We start from the raw sequence: 20110 nt of genomic DNA, 5'->3' as shown, positions 1-20110 counted from the left end.
AAAGACATTTTAAATTATTTTCCACTGTTCTTTATCTATTGTTGCAATTCCACTGTTAGATTTTGTTTTGTTTCAAAGGTGAGTTATTTGCATTATTGATTGCAGAGAGATGGTGTTTGCATCAAAAGGCAGGTACAGTTGGCCCTTCCCTTTCATGGACCCCGCTGCATAAGGGGAAAACGCGTAAACTGAAGCCCCGTTAGAACTAATTGGGCTCATTCCCACAGTGTGCACCCGGCACACCACTGCTTCTTCCGGGGCGCAGGAGAAGTCTTTCCGGCGCGGCTTCCAGCATATGCTGGAAGCCATGTATGGTGTGCTCACGTATGACGCGGGCGCACTGTATAAATCATATAAACAAATGAACACATAGGGAATATGGCAGCCTCATGTAGCCCAATGCAGCACTCCCTGTAGTAATTTGCTATGGACAGAAAAGGAAGGGTGGGTGGCATATAAGAAGTATACTTGTGACAAACCAACTATGGTGATTATCTGTGGTGATCCTAACTCATATCATCACACTCTTCCTAAGATATTAATGCCTCCAAGATATTCACTGGATTACTAAATCATTACAAAAGGCTGTTCAGTTCAGCTCTTAGCTCTAGTTTTCTAACATTAGTACAGCCGGCCCTTCTTATACACAGATTTTTTATACACGGATTCAAGCTTACACAGTTTGAAAATATTCCAAAAAAATATAAATTTCAAGTGTCAAACCTTGATTTTCCATTTTTTTTATAAGGGACACCATTTTGCTATGTCATTATATTTAATGGGACTTGAGCATACACAGATTTTGTTCTCCACGGGGGATCTTGGAACCAAACCCCAGCATATAACAAGGGTCCACTGTATAAATCTGGTGGTCGGAGTGGTTATAACAGAATATAATTGCGTCATTAAATGCAAATCTGGCCTCATGTAGTTATGATGGTTATGATGAAGAAAAAATATACTTATATTACATACAACATTAAATGTTACATGAATTTTATATCACTCTTTAGGACTTTATATCACTCTTAAACACTAATACCATTAGTTGTATTTTATTTTATTTTTATTTTATATATATTCCACCTTTCTCCTGAATGGGACCCATGAGGGCTTAATACATAAATTAAAACAAGGTAAATGAATGAATGAAGAATTAATAATAAAAAGTTACAACACGAATAAACTCCCATATTAAAACATCAACATTTAAAAACAATATAAAATCATTTAAAAACATGACAGTAACAATAAAAATAACAGCAAACAGACCCCCTTAAAAAACCTTTCTAGCCACTTAAATTCATAAGGAGAGCAGGGAGGGATCAATCTTGTCTAGTGTGGCAGAGAGCTCCCCAGCCTGGGAGCAACCACAGAGGAGGCTGTCTGTCTTCTGTATTGTAACTACCTGACAATATTCCCCTAAAGAGTCCCAGTCTCAGAATTTAGATCCTCATTTCTGTGTTACCTTCTTCAAGACCCTTTTCCTCTCTTCCATGCTCACTACATCATTCCAACAGCACCTCCCACTTCCATGCTCTTAACAAATCTGTCCATATAGAAACATATTCTGCCCAATATTCTACATTTGTCACTCCATCTTCATATACACTCATAACCACACTTTCCCTCTAATATTCCAGTGTACAACATACAAACCATTTATAAAATGGATTATGCAACAACTCAATGCTTATGCCTTCTTATGTCCTATTCTGTGTCTTTCAGGGCACTTGTGTAAGCTGACGGACAAGGGCACAGAGATCATAGATCACTTTAATGGAAGTGACCATAAATTTTTAAATGTCAACTTTGATACTAAAGAAAAGGCAAATAATATTACAACAGGTGATTAGAAACAGTCATAAACTGATGGCTGAAACATGGAGTTGTCCATTATCAAAGCAGAGGTCAGTTACCTTTGTACTGATGAAGATTTGTAAGGTTTTCCTGGTAGGTCAGAATGATGGTTTGGTACTGAGTCACAATTTGCCGACGAAGACTTTCCCAGCAAGGAGACAGCTCTCCCAGCTCTTCAAGTTCACAAACTCTACCAAAACATTCAAAGACATTGAAAGGCAACTAGGTAAAGTATGTCTAGTCAAAAGCAAGCAACCCTTCCCTTCCACCAGATTTCTTTGTGTTTGTGTGACACAACATACATACCTCTAGGACATATAAACTAAATACCTCTAAAACTGGATGATGGAGGAACACTATGGTCTACCAAGTGATCAACCACAGAAAGTTGGGTTAAATAAGGGCCACTTTATTGACTTGGCATTTATTTATATCATACTGATCCTGGATAACGCAAGAGGGAAGAGCAACCTGATGTGAGCTCATTTGAGGCTGGGTATCACCCTGACTGAGACTATTGCCTCAGCCTTTCCTTGCATGACACACTTGACCCCGAGGGCCATCCAACAATTGGGTTGCTCCCAAGCCAGATCCAGAACTTTACAAGTGATAGAAAACACTTCAAAGACAGAGTCCTTCTCCACTCCTGAGTCCCAGGACCATAGTGAAGCAGGTCCTACACTAAAAGGCATGCAAAGGTATATGCTGAACTCTAATAATCTCCCTGTTACCTGCCAAATGGAAACCTATTTACTGACATCACCCACATCCAGTTGTCCTTGTCACGCCTTACAGTGTGGTGTAAGCAAAACAACACAAAACAAAACAAAAAAACAAAAAACCTTCTGGCTTAGTGGTTAAGTTCCGATGAGCAGAAGATCAGAAGGTTGATAGTGAGATGCCTGAGTGCTGCATGATAGGGTGAGCTCCTGTCCCTAGTCTCAGCTTCTGCCAACCTAGCCGTTCAAAAGCATGCAAATGCAAGTAGATAGACAGCTACCACTTCTCAGTGGGAAGGTAACAGCGTTCAGTGCAGTCATGCTGGCCACATGACCACCAGAGCAGTCCTTGGACAAAGCTGGCTCTTCAGCATATTATCAGAGATGAGCACCACCCCCTGTCAACCTAACTGGTCTACTGTATCCTATAACAGCTTTGTGGGCATAAGGTATGTCCAGCACAACCACAAGGATGTGATCCTTGAAACAAATTCTGCAGTAATCATCTGCTGAGCTGCATGCAGTATTTTGCCATTTTGAGAGTACTTCCTGCAGAGTTTGGCAGCCAAAGATGAAGGCAGAAAAGAAAACCTAGGCAGTTGTTGGCAGGCTGCCTGTCAAAGTATGTAACAATTTCCAAATATTGTACTCTAAAAAGGACACATTCTTTATAGGGTGAAAAAGTGAGAGGTTGGCTCACTGTCAAGAGCTGGAAGATATCACTATTGATTTGTGTGGCTCCATCATGATCGGCCTCATCCTCTTTATTCCATAATATTGAGTCATTTCCCCCTTTCTCTAAACCCAATTGCTTTTATTTCTCTTTGGCTTTTGTTACATATGAACTCCCTGAAACCTTGTTCTGCACAGGTTTGTTTCCCACTTTTTCGCTGACAGACTTACTATTTCCAGGGAGATTGCTTTGTTACGAAAACCAAAACTAAAAGAGACTTTCTAGTCACTTAAATTCAGAAGGAGAGCAGGGAGGGATCAACCTTATCTACTGTGGCATTATCAGTGTTTTGCTCAGTTACACACACACACATACACACACACACACTGAGTGCTGCTGCTGGGTGGAATTGTACAGATAAGATCAGAGGACAATTAAATGTACAAAGTACAGAAATAATAATTGATATCATTGTTACTTTTAGTACACTCTCCTTCCATTACCCTCTCACCTCACTTCAACTCCTCTCCCACATCGGATTCATGCTTGGAAAAGTTACCTTCTAGAAAGTGTAGTGTTTGAGCATTGAACTATGACTCTGGAGACCAGGATATGAATCTCTGATCTCCCACAGAAACCTCCTGGGTGACCTTGGGCAAGTCACACTTTCTCAACCTCAGATGAAGGCAAAGGCAAACCCCCTTTAACTAAGTCATGCCAAGAAAACCTAATTATAGGATCACCTTAGAGTTGCCATAAGCCAGAAATGATTTGAAAGCACACAACAGCAATTCAGGACAATGCTTCATGCAACTAATGAAAGCTTTGTTCACAAAGCTTATGCCATAATAAAAGAATTGGTCTCTAAAATGCAATGAGGCTCTCCTATCTTACTGGTATCCTCGGTAATAAAATTCAAATCTTGTTGCCTTACCGATGCATAATTTTTCAGGCCTTAACAGTCTGAACTGTTGGCCACTATCAGTATGCAAACCAGACACTGGCTTGATATTGGTTTAAACCCTGGCAGACTAAGTCCCAGTTAAGACAATACATTTTCTACATGTGGTACCGAACACACCCTGCCTGCAGGGAACACCATGGCAATGCCAATCCTGCTGGAGAATGTATATATGGGTTGAAGATTTGAACAAGATCTCTTCGTGAAAAATCCTGGGAACATAGGACTGAATCGGCCTTCCTCAACATAATGTCCTTCCAATGTTTCACATTTGTGTGCCTGTTTTACAGACAAAATAGTCTCTGCTCAAAACAACAGAAAGTGATGCTTTCAAAGGAAATTTCCTATGATACCGACACTGACTCATCTATATATATTTTAGTGTACCTTGCAGTGTAGGGACCACCTTCCTCTTAGCATGCCTTAATTTAAAGCCTCCCAGTTCAACATAAACCCACTGGGAGAGGGGCTGAGTATTCCTAAGCCCTCAAGAGAGCTGAGATCCTACTCAGCACTGCAAAATCTGAGCAACAGGGGGGAAGGATGATACAAGCAGAAATGCAAGTTTCAAATATAATATTTCATCATCCTCATTATTTTCACTTTTCAGCTAGGCCAAGTCCTGCTTTGAAACAGCGAAACATCACAGGAACCATTTCTCATTAAAGATTCACCTAAAAGCCCGAGGTTGAATTTTTTTTACAGAATTGTGCATTAGCAGCTGAATAATGTAGTAGCAGCAACAGCATCACTTTTGGTGCACTCTGCTCATCCACCCTGTTATGATGCTTGATTTAGTTAGTTTTTTTTTTAACATCTATTTAAAGCAGTAGGAAAAACAATGACCACACTGATGCCCCCCAACAGTTTGGGACTTCAACTTTCATCAGCATCAGTCAGAATGACTGGGACAATGAGAATTAATCTAAGACATCGGAAAGACACCAGATGTGCCCTATTTCACCTCATATCATTTACTCAATCCATTATATAGAACAGAAAGGTATCCTTGGTCTTTTTAAATTGAGGTTTTTTTTAACACTAAAGAAACTAAACTGTAACCCAAACAAATAACAAACCAGTCTATTAGTCAATCCAGATACATTAGGCACAGCAGTCTGGACCAAAGGAGAGCTAGTGTGGCATAGTGATTTAAGTATTAGACTGCAACTCTGGAGACCAAAGTTCGATTCCCCGCATAGCCATTAAACACCCTTGGTGACTTTAGGCAGGGCACATGCTCTCAGCCACAGGGAAAGGCAATAGCAAGCCTCCTCTGAACAAATCTTGCCACAAAAAAAACCTCACTTAGGGTTGAAGGCACACAACAGGAACAATGAATGAGACCAAATGTTAAATGTTTTTCTGTGACACAGAGCTACATACAGTTAAACAAATGAAGTTTATTGTTTAACCAGGTTTATTGTTTTAAAATTATTTCAATCTCTTTTCAAATAATGGTAATCCAACATCTACTCTGCATAGCATAAATATCTGCCAGCAGATTTACACAAACTGAGCCATATACCCTCCACTCAACTTACTAAAAGGTCTCTGAATTGCCACTTCACATGGCCATGATGTGCTTCATCTCAGATAGGGAGGATGAGAGAAGCACTTGATACCACCCCATAACCAGATGGACAATGATTACAGAATTGCTGAGACCACCAGGGAATTGTGCACATCTCAGTGCTGATGTCATCATTGTGTGTCTGGCTTTGGGGATGTAGCCAAATGCTTCTCTAATCCTGTCTTTTATTACCACGAAGCATTGAATGCCCATGTGGAACTGCTTCAAGGACTTACAGTAAGTCAGGAGCAGTTTTTGCATACTACATAGGGATGAAGGGAATACCAACCCTCGCAGCACCAGAAAAAGGACATCTGTAGGTGTAAGGGAGAGTCATGCATGCATATGTCCCTAACAGAATTCTGGCCAATGTTTTATCAACATTATTGGGTCCTTGCCAGGCTGAGAAATAATAAACAAATACTTTTCATTAATAAATAAATAAACCAGTCCCTGTCACATTATAGGGTGACTAGGGAGAATCTATTCCATTGCTTCTACTGTTTCCAAAGGTAATAAAAGGAATAAAAAAATGAGCTTCATTATTCCTGAAAGACTGAAAACACCCATTAACTTCTCACTGACTGCTTTCTATACAAATTCAGGAACCATATACAGTACATCTTGTTCTTACCAATGTTTGGCAATCGTGATTGTTAAAGCTACTAATGGATAATACTAACACCATTAGAAATTTTAAACATGAGTTGAGCTTGAGCAAAGTCAACTGTGGATAAAATTTGATCTGCTGGCCAGTAACGTCAGTGATCTCCAGTTATCCTTCAGGGAGAAGCGGGCTATAAATAAGCCATATTATTTATTATTATTATTATTATTATTATTATTATTATTGTCCAAAAGATTAACACTTGGACATTCCCAGCATATATGCAAAACTGCCCTTTTGCATGCCCTCCAGGATGTCAAGTGGGCAAGTCCCATAATATAAGAAACTTTAGATACCATCAAGGAATTCACTTAATAGAATGTTATTAGAAACTAGCTCCCACCATTGTAGCCATCTTGAATCCCATTTTGGGAGAAAGACAGGATATAAATTCAATAAATAAATTCAATAAATAAACTGTAGAAGCTAGCTCCTGCAGTCAGCACCTCAGTCAGGGCACCTTCACTGCTGTGTCTACCCAGGGAAAGCCCACACACACAATCTCAACTTCAGTAAAGCTGGGACACACCTAAGCTTCCTGATGCCATTTAAACTATGGAAGACCTAAACTGCACTGGTGTGGGGGCCACCATTTAGAACTCACTCAAATAAAATGTAAGCCTTGCTATAGGAAATAAGATCTTTTCTGCATCTTTTTGTTACCTTGCAGCATCTTCTTCAAGGAGCAGCTTCACAAACTGTCTGGGAATATGTAGGGAGAGGACACTCTCTGCCATTTGCTCCAAGATTCTTAGATGATTCCCATCAGTGGTGGGGAAACGATACATCCGACAAATGGCTCCTCCAAACACTAAAATATTTTTAAAAATACCTATGTAAGAACATAATTTTCAAGCAGGCAACCTAAATCCTATCCTTCCAAGACTGGTGAATGTAACTAAGCAGACTGTTTAGAAATCACATCTTCTACTAATCTACAACACACAATCTGCTTTTCCCAATAGACAGGGTCCTAAAATTTATTCACAAAAAGGCATTATGAACAGATTCCACACTTTCTCCTTTTTGCTAGCAGGCTTATAACAGATGAAATAACAACCAAAGACAGATGCAATACTGAAAGTGGGCTCACAGCTGAACCTTCTCTTGTGTTGGGTGCAAGATGCTTTCCATCTAAGCCAAGGAAAAAGGCAGCAGAAGAAGCAATAAAGTGTCACATGGGCAAGCACAACACAGCATTCAGTTTGCTGGTCTGCTAAAGACAGCTCTTAATATATAGAGAGAAAAGAGAGGACTTATGTGCATTCCACACTGCTCTTAACTGTCTTCAGCCAGACAGTGTGGCCAAGAGCCAAAGCATTATGAGCATATCCTGCAGTTTCTAAGGACCATCCATCAGCCTGCTGGTTTTTGTATATCCTGTGCATACCATGTGCTCCTACAGATCAAATGAGTAGTGTCTGCACACAGGATATGGGACTGTGACCATAAGAAGAAAAATAACATCTCTCACACATGTGCACAAAAGGCACTTTAGGCACATGCATCAGTTTCTTCCAGACCTCAGGTCATATCAATGAATCCACTACACAACTAACATTGACTTCCAGTATTGTATTGTTTCCATGTAGTCTAAAGGCTTTGGATAAAAACTAGTGACCACTGCTGCTGGTGTATGCTATCTGCTACCAAAGCTACTGTTTGTACTGTAGACAAAATGCCACTGCTCACAAATTAATTTAGAAAAATAAATTAAAATTGTTTGTTACAAGATATTTTGCAAAGTAAGTCATGCTCACAGGGAGAATGATTCCGGGTTTCATGTCCAAGTGGAGATTTGATCTCAGTGTCCAGTGGTCTAGTCACTGCACCACACTGTCTCTTGTGCATATGCAGAGAAGACAAAATACCTTATAATTGAAGTAGGCATGTCCAATTGCTTGTACACAGGGGACAATGAACTGCAACATGCATCTGAAGCTTAGGAACTTCCAAATAAGCTCATCACCAAGATACCGCACTCTGAAGTGCTTCTTGTAGTTTAGCCATTGTATTCCATCCTTCTCCCCATTTTCTGTGCCCCGCTCCTCAGCAGTCAATGTTCTGTGGTACTGAGCATGTTCAGTCCTCATTAGGAGTTTTGAGGAGTTCTCATTGGGAGTTTTCCAACTCCTTAAGATCTCTTCCACAACATTCTTCTATATTTTGGCAAATAGGCAGATACCTCCCTCTTGGGGACAAGGAATGATGTTTGGGCTACATAAACAATGGCACCCACAGAAACTGAAGGAATTACAGTTCATTGAATCTTTCAGATATGGGATGAAGAAATATCAGTGCAAGTAGCTGTATGGCAATTTAAGTTTCCCAAGGCTTCAGCCTTTGTCAAGGAAACAAAAATACTGAAATGTCAAAAATGTCAAAGCCAAGCCTATTAGGGTCTAGTTTTAAATTAGCAGTAAGGGCTGTTCAACAGTGGAACACACTCCCTCGGAGAGTGGTGGAGTCTTCTTCCTTAGAGGTCTTTAAGCAGAGGCTGGATGGCCATCTGTCAAGTATGCTTTGATTGAGATTTCCTGCATGGCGGGGGGTTAGACTGGATGGCCCTTGTGGTCTCTTCCAATTCTACGATTCTACCAGAGTAGCAGAAATGTGCCTTTGTCTAACTGTGCTTCCCTAAGAATTGAGACTGAGGGGCAAAACAGACTGCTCCAAAGGAGAGGCTTCTGGCCAAGCCTTTGCTCACTGAGTTGGAACTGCGGCAACTGCATGCCACACCCCCAACCTGGCCTTTTCCTGGAGCAAAAAGGAGTGGCAGAAAGCTGCTCCTTTTTGTATTGGGGAAAGGGCGCCTTTGCTGCCATGGAGGTGTTTTTTCACTGTTTCTTCGGCACAGCGTGTATAAATGTTGTGCCACCGAAATGCCATGGATCGGCCATGCAGTTGGCCATGCAGCTTCCCGGTGGACTGGGGGCATGGTGCTGTCTGAACGCCACGCTCCCAGTCTGCTGGGAAGCCAGCTCTTTTTGACCTTCTGTTTCACCCCTGACTCAGAAACAACAAACATGTAGCTTGTAGTTTAAAACAAAAGTTTACTAATGGCTTTAATCTATATATTCATAAATGCTATATCCTAATTTAGTTAGTAATCGTTCAGGTAAAAAGAAATCTTTGGCCCAGTACTGACGGGCCCTCAGTGACACCCTCATCACGTGCTAGGGTTGCCTAGGGGCGGAGCGCCTACATGCCCTGCAACCCTAGCACGCGATGAGGGCGTAATAATGGCAGCAGCCTGTATACATGGGTGTCGTCATTGTTACGTAAGCGCTGCGCGGCATCTGCACGGCGCTTACATAATGAGTGCATCGACACCATGCTTGTTACACTGCCCTTGCGGTGGCACAGCATTTACACACACTGCACCAAAGAAACAGCAAAAAACACCTCCACGGCAGCAAAGGCACCTTTTTCCGCCGAAGAGAAGCTGTGTGGTTTGGCGGCTGCAGCTTCCTTCCAGCGGAAAAACAGGTACTGGCAGGCCACCATTTTTCAGCAGTCTGCACAGTGCCTTTATCTCACCATCTTTCCAAATAAAGTTGAGAGGGGAGGAAGAATGAAAACAAGCAGTTGAAAATCTTTAGAGAGAATAAGCAGAGGCTGGATGGCTATCTGTCGGGGATGCTTTGATTGAGAGTTTCTACATGGCAGGGGGTGGACAGGATGGCCCTTGTGGTTTCTTCCAACTCTACGATTCTATATCTTTTAGTCCAAAAAGGGGAGTGACCTAAATCACATGGTTAATTTGAATGAGAAAGAGAGAAAGAGAGTGTACATGCAGGAAAACCCTATCTAAGGAGGCGGCAAGAGAATGCAAAAATCTTCCAATAGTAGCTACTTACCAGACTTTAACAAAGCATCTTTCCGTAATGAAGCATATTTGGATCGGATTCCTAATGACTCTGTTAAACTTTCATCAACAGGCAGCACAGTCTGAATAAAATATGAAGAATAACAAAAATGTAGAATTCCATCATATACAATTTATAAAATATGCTCCTGGCTAACCTAAAAAATGAGAACAATTGCTGAGGAGGCTACTAACAGATTCAACAAATCTGCTATCTTTCATCAGATAAGAATGCAACATGCTACATACAAATATATTTTATATTCAACTAGAACATATAAAATTAGAACTGAATTTACGCAGATTAATGCTATACAATGTTACGATCAGTAAACTTCCATTATAAAATGCAATGGAGTTCACAGACTACATGTATAGTTCTGGTGTTCCTCTTTTGTGATGACCATTAGTTTTAAACAAACATGAACTAAATGAAATGTATATTTGAAATTATAATTTCATGATGAATTGTCCACTAGCTTAAAACAAAAGCCACAATACATGCTACCATAGTAATTTCCAGTCTTTAATTTTAAAAAGTTTTAATGTACTGAAAGAGACCTAGATACCTTAAAGGCACCACATTTCTTCTGATCTTGGAAGTGAAGCATGGTCACCCCTGGTTAGTACTTGGATGGGAGATTGTGAATGAATACTAGATGTTGTAGGCTATATTTCAGAGGAAGAGTCAGTATGGAGTAGTGGTTTGAGTGTTGGACTACGACTCTGGAGACCAGTGTTCGATTCCCATTTTGGCCATGATACCCACTTGGTGACTTTGGGCAAATCATATGCTCTCAGCCTCAGAGAAAGATAATGGCAATTCTCTTCTGAACAAATATTGCCAAGAAAACCCCATGATAGGCTCACTTTAGGGTTGCCATGTCGAAATGGCTTGAAGGCACACAGCAAGAAGAAGAAGAAGAAGAAGAAGAAGAAGAAGAAGAAGAAGAAGAAGAAGAAGAACTGGCAAAACCACCTCTTAATATTCCTTGCATAAGAAAACCCTATAAATTGATGAGGATGCCCGGCAACTTGAAAGACACCAGGCAACTTGGAGGCACATACATACACACCACATACTGAAAATCCATCTAGTCTAACCAGAGACAAAGGAGATTCAGCTACAAATTCTAGTCGCAACGAAGCCCTCTATGAAGACTCCTGGATAGCAGGTCTCCAGAGTTTCTTCGTGGCTTGCAGGAAATTAAGGATGGAGGGAAGGAGAAGAGCCCCTTCATTGGATCTGCATCCACTACACAGATCTGCTGCTAGCAAACAGCCATGGGGCTTACCTCAAAACATATTTTCACTGGGGCTCAAACCAACTCTTGGTAGGCCTGGGTTAACAAACAGGTTTCTTGTGGTTTTGAGCAATCTGATGTTATTGATCCTAATCCACCAAACACAGAAGGAGTTACAATGTTGTTTCTAAAGGGATATTTCCATATACCCTCTACCATATTTGGAAGAAGTGACATATGTAACTGTGATCACTAGCAGGAAATATAAATATCGACACCAAATTTGATATTGTTTTTATCTGAACTAATCTAGGTTGCACCAATATATTAAAAAAATATTTTCCTTTTTTAAAAAGATAATTTGAATTTAAAAAAACAGTGGGCAAGTTCACACAATATGGTTCTGGGTTTATCTATAGTGGTCCTCCCTGCAAAAAGTACAAGGTTTGCATGGACATACATATTATACAAATTGGGCAATCACTGATACAGCAACCAACAACTTTCTGTGATCACAGTGGCACAGCTGCTAAAAGCATGGCAACTATTGCTGCCTATATCTATAACTATTCAGTCCACAAAATATGTCTGCCTATGAAAGCTTTTCCCTAATGAAGGTCTAAACAGTTGACTTGGGATAAGAAACATTGCAGGGAGTGTGACAAAGGAGAGTAGGCAATGTTGGGGAGACTTTAGATTGCATATTTTATAAAGTGCAGGAGTGGGAAGCATGTGTCCTTTGAGAACTACAACTCCTATTGGGACTATTCACCATAGGCAGGGCAACCAGATGTCCTCCTTTTCCCAGATATGTTTCAACCTTATGTCCTGGAGGAATTCCAAAATTCATCCATTTTGAGCATGATTAAGAAGCATGAATTTCTATTGTTGATCAACCATTAAATAACAAAGCCAGACACAAATAAGTGGATTAAACAAGGGCCATTTTATTGACCTAAAAACCTATTTAATTGTTTGAGGCCTGAGAGTAAACAAATGGATAAACAATGGGGGAGCAACCTGGTACAGGTCCAGTTGAGGCCCAGATGTCAACCTATGACAGCTCTCCAGCTATCTCTTGGGCAAAACACCACACCCTGAGGGCAATCCAAAAGGCATTGATTCCTATCTCGGCCAGTCATCTTTGGAAAGCCAAAACCTGGAGATCTCCCTTTAAAGTCACTAAACTTTGCAAGACAGAGTAAACTCCAGATCAGCCCCAAGGGCAGTCTCCTTCCCACATACCCTGGTTGCTTACCTTATAGAGGCAGTTCCTGAGACCAACCCTCCACCACAATGGGGTGCCAAGGTGTACACCGATCTAAAAATCTTCTCCTTCCCCACTACCTGCCACAGACACTTGTCCTTTCCCCCACCAAGCTAGCCAAAGTCTCCCAGGAAAATCAAATCCCTTCTTCCGACAAATGAATGCCATCCACTCTGTATTGCTCTGATCACCAGAATCTAATTTCAGGATTGGGAAGAAAATGGCTCAAACCCCTACTCAAAGCGTCCAAACCCCTATTCAAAGCATTCAAATGTGAAGAGCTGACACCCTAGGGGGCAACAGACTTAAATAGACTTTGCAGTTGCCCCTTATCATGTGGTACAGCTTGACCATTCAAGCCAAGCTGTTGTTACTCTCTGGCCTCTATTCATGGAGGCTCCTTCTCCTGCAGCAGCTCTGCTGCACAGCCCAGGGGCCAATTTATATCAGTGTTTTTAGCTTTTATTTTGTAATGTCCCACATTTTCTTTGAATGGTTGACATTTTACAGTACTTTGTCCTCTTTTGCGGTTATGACATCTGTTCATCCTGACCACAGGGTGCATCAACACTGTAGAAATAATGCATATTGAGATCACTTTAACTACCATGGCTCCATTTTACAAGAATCTTGGGATTTGTAGCTTGATGAAGCACAGGCACTCTTTGGCACAAGAGTTTGTAAAACTACAAATCCTAGGATTCCACAGGATGGAGCTACAACAGTTAAAATGGTGTCAAACTGCATTATTTCTATAGTGCAGATGCACAAACAGCCAATGATACGGAATTTGAGAGTTAAAGTTAAGTGCCATCCAAAGAGAAACACAATTCCTACTCTGTTATACTGAGTTGTCTGGAGATTAAAACGAGATGTCTATATTCACCCTTCCATTGATAGTGTCAGGAGACCTGGTAACTGGAGGTCTTTGGTCTGTTTTTTCTTCCATTTGCCATCCTATGACTGTAATGTTGCCAACACGATCACTTTCAGCAGATCTGCAAGACAAACATTATTATTGCTATCAATTTGATGTAACTATATCCACTGCTGTTACACATCAAATCTTAATCTTGACAGTCACCGTATAGCCCTCCAGACCTTTTCCAATGCAACTCCCAGCAGCCCTAGCCAGCATGATGGGAATGATGGGATTCCACCAATTTGTGGACCACACTTGCCCACTACTATTGTATAGCTATACAAATGGATCAAGATTCAAAATAAAGTTTGAGATTCAACACTGATACTATACACACACATGGTAGATTCAGTATTGAATCTCAAACTTTATTTTGAATCTTGATAAATTTGTGTAGCTATACAATATAAAACTAAATGTATAAATCCATGTAGCCTGGGAAATTACGTAACTCATCCTGAAGGCAAAAAGCATGGCAAAATTATTGTGCTAGTACTGTTGTTGCTTTACATTGGAGTGTGCCAAGTATGTCACACATGTTCCAGACTGCCCTTGAGAGCCGCTTCTGTAGCCCCTGAAGCCCCCCTGGGGACCCCCAAAGTTCCAGTTATGTCATTTTTTAAAAAAAAATCCCAGCTGAATTTCAGGCCATTTTTATTATAATTTGAAATTTTATTCTTAAAACCAAATATACACGAACACAGAAAAGGAAAATAGGAAAAAATATCCAATATCCAATTACCACTTATACTTACTAACATTAATAAACAAATACTAACATGCACACAATAAATGTACTAATAATAAACACAATAAGAGACTTCCCACTTTCTTCTGTCGCAGTCGTTCCACATGTCCTCTTTTCATATAAAGCTAAGCAATTAGATAAAATCTACCTTATTTTATCTAATCCACTAAATGTAATCTTAGAGGACAACTAACACACGATTCTTACCTTTGTTTATTTTAACATCAACCAATGAAACCTATTGCCATTGTATTCTCCCTCCCTCTGTTGTATATAGCCCTCCATATCCACGGACATTTTATCCATGAATCAATCATCTACAGCACGTGTGTGTGTGTGTGTGTGTGTGTGTGTGTGTGTGTGTATTCCAAAAAAGCCACTTTTGATTTTGCCATGATGTATAAGACACACCATTTTACCATGCCACTGTATTTAATGGTACTTGATCATCCACAGATTTTGGTATCCATGGGGGATCCTGGAACCAACCCCGTAGATACCAAGAGCCCAATGTATTCTATAAATAATATCCATTCTTTCAGGAAACCATTTATGGATTTCCCTCTAATCAGATGTGTCAGTTTCTCCATCTCTGCAATTTCCATCAATTTCAGGACATTTTTCAGAATATGCCTTGAGACTATCTTTTCTCCTAAGCACAGCTACAATGTATGGACTAATTAATTAGGCAGACCATGTACAATTGTGCAGAAAGAAGTTCTGGAACAGCAGAAATACTAGTAATATTAAAGATACTAAATATAATACTCTCGGAGCAAAGGAGCCTTTTTGATTATATGAAGAGAAGTCTCTCATGATTCTCCCATTCAGAGCCTTGTGCACTTTCTAACCAGAACTTGGAATAGTTACCTTTTGGGACTGCATCTCCCACAGTCCTTCAATTAGTATGGGCACTGACCTTGTTGGTAATGGGATTCTGGGATCTATAGTCCAAAAAATAACTTTCCAAGCTCTGATTCTAATGAGTACATGAAACTTTATGTATACTTATGATTTGCACCTAGAGATATAACTGCTTCTGACCACTCTGCCCATCTGAGCCCTAAAGGCAGCCAATGAATTGAGGCTCCACCATTGTGTATAACCCACAAAGCAAGCATTGGGCATCAACCACATCTGTGGTTGTAATCTTTTTTCCACAAAGACGGCCTGATATTACTGAAGCATCCGTGTGAATGTGGCACAGAAGATATACTATCTGATCCAAGATTTATTAACAACAGAATCAGAAAGTCTCTGTCTTACCATAACTTGCTACTGAGAATGACTTACAATTCAGTATTTTAATCAATCAGATTTTCTGAACTACTACAGCTATTTAAAAAATATTAAAACTCCACATAGGCATATGTTATTCAAACACTTCAAGACAATAGAAACTTTCCTTATAAAACAATTATGATGTATTTGCACAATATCTCCTTGAGCATTACAACTTGAAGCTAGGAAACTTCATAATTGATCTTGGGTTTTAAAAATCCACACACCCATGTTTAAACAGCATCCTTTGTGCAATTAAATGACCAGGATTTCCTGCAATAAATAAGAATTGTTGGGCCCCAAATACTCTTCAAATAAAATAAAACTAAGCACAAACCTTAGTGTTAAATGTAACCTATGGTTCCTTTCCTTCAGTACTTCCTTTACAGTAAACATCACAGAACCCAATAAATACATCTGAAAAAGACAAGTGTAATTAAGGCTGAGATATTTTAACAATAAAATTACCTTTATACTTTCAGTCTAGAATAGCCTCAGTATGACATATGGAACACACATCCAGCAGTCAAACGTGCTTTCTTTCTTTCTTTCTTTCTTTCTTTCTTTCTTTCTTTCTTTCTTTCCCCCTCCCTGACTCAATTGAGAGATCATGCCAAGCTACTGAATGCACTTGCCATAGTTAAAGTTCATGTTCCAGCTTCCACAGCATAAAACAAACAGACAAATTATGGTTTGCAGCTGCACGCCTGCTTTCATTTTGCCTTCTCTCTCCTACTTAGGCCATGTAAACAAAGTTCAGGGTGTGAGCTGCACATGGCCCCTGGATCCTACTTTTGTTAAGTGATTTAGTCCCATTGATTCAATGGGTACACTCTACTTAGGACTAAGAACTGAATTTAGACAAGCGTTGTTTCCTGTGTAGAGAATTCAACAATCTCTTGTAGGTAGAGCAATGGCTGCGGCTCCAAATCATGGTTTCTTTTTCTGCCTGGCTGGCCAGTCACAAGCTATACTTTGTCAATTCACACATCGCACTAAATGGCACTTATGCTTCTTAACTATGGTTTGGCATTATGTATCAACTCAGTGTGACAAATGTTTGACTCTAGAGACCAAGGTTTAAATCCCCACTCAGCCATGGAAACCTACTGATATTGGGCAAGTCATACTCTCTCACCCTCAGAGGAAAGCCATGGCAAACCCCCTCTGAACAAATCTTGCCAAGAAAATTTCATGATAGGTTCACCTTATTAAGTCAGAAACAACTTCAAGGCACACAACAACAACAACAAATACATGTAAACACATAAACTTTTATTTTAATTCTACCCTTCTTAACCACAAGGCCCCTCCCCAACTCCTACGCAGCAAACATCTTTTAAAAAACTATTTGTAACTGCCAAAAAGACAAATAAATGCATTCTAGAGCATATCAAGCCAAGATGACCTAAATGAGACTATCATACTTTGGCCAGATTATGAGAAGACAGGACTCATTAGAAAAGACAAAAATGCTTGGTAAGGTAGAAGGGAGTAGGAAAAGAGGAAGACTGCATTTCAGATGGACAGATTCAATCAAGGAAGCCACCATCTGCAAGACCTGAGTAGAGCAGTTAAGAATAGAGTGACTTGGAGGTCTCTTCCATAAGTCAAAGTTGATTTGATGGCAGTCAACAACATCAATTGCAATGAATGGGGAGCAACTAGAAGCATCACAGCAGGAGGGGAAAGAATGAAACCCATCGCTGCATGGAAATAACAGCCCATGTGGGAGACCACAGTGTGCAAGCATACAAAATTATTATTTAAATGCCACAGCAATGTAAACAACAGAGAAGACATTTGAAAAGTAGACTTACAGTTCCCTGAGATCTATCTTTAACATCATACACAGAAAGTTTTATTTGCGTCATCTGATTAATAAGAGAGTCTTGAAAAAAGGCAATACTGCTGAGAAAGATAGGATTGCTTGTTCCCTATAATGAAAAAGAAATTGAATGGTTAAGAGGGTTAACTTGGTATCAGCTAAAATGAAGCACTCAGTAGCAGCAAACATTGCATCTCTTACCTCAATAATTTCTGTCTGTGCATGCTTTGTCCAAAAGGCCTGAGGAGGTGTAGTTACACTCACTGCTACAAAACTATTTGGCTTTCTGTCTAGTGACGGAGTAAGTAGCTCACTGCAAGCTGTAGAAAATAAGCCATGTAATTTTTCTACATCAAGATACTGTCAGACAAATACAATATGTCAAGAACAAAGTAGAAAACTCTGCCTGTTTCTCACTTTTCTGCCTTATTGTTCACTGGTACCATACAACATGTGAGCCCAATAATGATGATTTCACATCATCAGCAATTTTTGTGACATCCTATAGAATATGCAGGCAACAAAAACTTTTTCCACTCTAAAGCTGACAGTACAGAAAACAAGAAAAGACTAGAATGTGACTCACAAAGGTAGAAATGAAATAATGAGGCCAAACGCTGTTACATGCCCTTAGTTCTTTGTTACAATTTGGAATGACTAAGGATTTTAAGTAAAGAGACATGTAGAGTATCTGCAAATACTTTAGGCTGGCTGACGAATGCTAATGTTGAAGGAGAGGAGATCATGGGTGAGGATATGATTAGGAATTGGCTTGATTATCCACTGCTTAGTTTTTGTTTTAAACTCTCTTTGTTTGTATTCTTACTGTTATTTTAAAAAAAATCATTATACCACTTTGGATGGATACTTCTTATTTCTTTTTCAGCAGAAAAGTATGAATATTAGAACAAATAATTTTTTAAAGGCTAAAAGATAAGCAGGGACCTTAAAACTTAAAAAAATAAAGACCAAGGGCTTATGCTCGACATGGTTAGAAGTAGGCAAAGAAGGATAATCGTATAAAATCAAATACCAGAATGCACTTCCTAGATATAAGAGCAGAAATGGAAAATGGGGAGCTTTCAGATAGTGTTGGACTGCATCTGCCATCAGCAGTATCCATCACAGTCAGTGGTAAGGGATCATGGGAGTTGGGATCATGGGAGTCCAACAACACCTGGAAGGCCAGAGATTCCCCACCCTTCCTGAAGGTGTCTCAGGGTCATGCAGCACATGGTCTCCTTTCCATTCTCCTCTTTCTGATCACTACATTTGACAATTAACACTTTATATACAACCACAGTACTGATTATAAACATCAGCAAATACAAATGCAATGTTCTGAAAAAGGTGGATGAAAATCTCTCTCTCTCTCTCTCTCTCTCTCTCTCTCACACACACACACACACACACACACACACACACCTCAAGTACTTACCTAAACTAAATTCTAAGATTGGCTCATCTGGATCCTGGATGTTTCCTACAAAGAATAACAGTTAGCGTAAGCTCAACTATAGACTGTTGTTATATGGCAACAGAGCTTATAGGTTGGCAGCTCAAAAGCAAGAAGCAAAACTTGTCCCTAGTACTATACACTGCCACTGTTGTCCAAGTGGTTTGCTCTTTTGGTGTGCTCTTAAAACAAAAACAAAGCATAGCCCTTATGGCCACTACTCAGTACTGGTGGACCACACATGCACAAAGCATGTTCTGCCCCAGTTTGCACTTTGTGCCAGTGCTATTTTCTCCCCGTGAATTCATATTTCTTATTTACTATACAACAACAACAACAAATCAGGCTTAGTAAACTAATAGGAGTATTGAATGGTTCATGCCCCAGCATAAATCCCAATGCAGTGACACTTATAGCAGTGCAACAGCTGTTTCTTCAGCCTCCTCAAATCTGTACTGCCAAGAGTAGTACCTCTCCAAGACTGGGCTTCTCCTGTTTTCACTAAGATTACTTGATCAATGCTTGCACCTGAGGAAGTAGACTCAAGTCTACAAAAGTTCACTTTCTCTCTTTCAGTTAGTCTCAAAGGTGCTACAAGATCCCTCTGCACACTGATTTTCCAGACTAACACGGCTATGTCTTTGAATTGATAAATGCTGTCACTGACATGCTTAGTAAGCACTTAATGTTTCTAGTTTCTCACCTGTTTTTCCAACTGAACTTTATCAGATTTCAAACTGCACATTTTTTATATGCACATCTTGTGTCCAATGGCACACACACACAAATATCTTGCTGCCCTTTTCACTCACAAACATGTGTGCACACCCACACCTACATCTGCTTGCACCCCTCCTGCCATGGAAAAAGGATGAGTAGGCAGAGGACTGCTTTGACAGTGTCTTCTCTAGGAACCCTGCTCACATATTTGCCAAAAGAGAAGGAGGTAGGCTGACACATCGCTGGTTATTGTCTGGAATGCATGCTAGAGCCAAGCAACTGTGGCAGAGGAGAGTAGGTCAATTCAAACCAGACAGCTGTAG

The 20110-nt window shown here is 40.1% G+C and overlaps 1 protein-coding gene across 11 annotated transcripts in view; it reads right to left on the bottom strand.

Moving 5' to 3' along the window:
- LOC149319325 (inositol polyphosphate-4-phosphatase type I A) overlaps positions 1-20110 on the bottom strand; it is a 134665-nt gene that overhangs the window by 54617 nt on the left and 59938 nt on the right. For all 11 annotated transcript variants that reach the window (XM_089511474.1, XM_089511479.1, XM_089511476.1 and 8 more), the window contains exons 4-11: positions 19050-19094; positions 17813-17931; positions 17604-17720; positions 16121-16200; positions 13719-13830; positions 10314-10404; positions 7117-7264; positions 1920-2050 (exon numbers count right to left, since the gene is read on the bottom strand). In XM_089511474.1, the coding sequence (XP_089367600.1) occupies positions 1920-2050; positions 7117-7264; positions 10314-10404; positions 13719-13830; positions 16121-16200; positions 17604-17720; positions 17813-17931; positions 19050-19094 (843 nt within the window). The remainder of the gene's footprint in view (positions 1-1919; positions 2051-7116; positions 7265-10313; positions 10405-13718; positions 13831-16120; positions 16201-17603; positions 17721-17812; positions 17932-19049; positions 19095-20110) is intronic.

Source organism: Sceloporus occidentalis, unplaced genomic scaffold, assembly GCF_023333645.1.
Source record: "Sceloporus occidentalis isolate IW3139 unplaced genomic scaffold, rSceOcc1.0.p SCAF_2, whole genome shotgun sequence".
Classification (NCBI taxonomy): Eukaryota; Metazoa; Chordata; class Lepidosauria; order Squamata; family Phrynosomatidae; genus Sceloporus; species Sceloporus occidentalis.
This window is presented reverse-complemented; position numbering and strand designations above follow the sequence as displayed.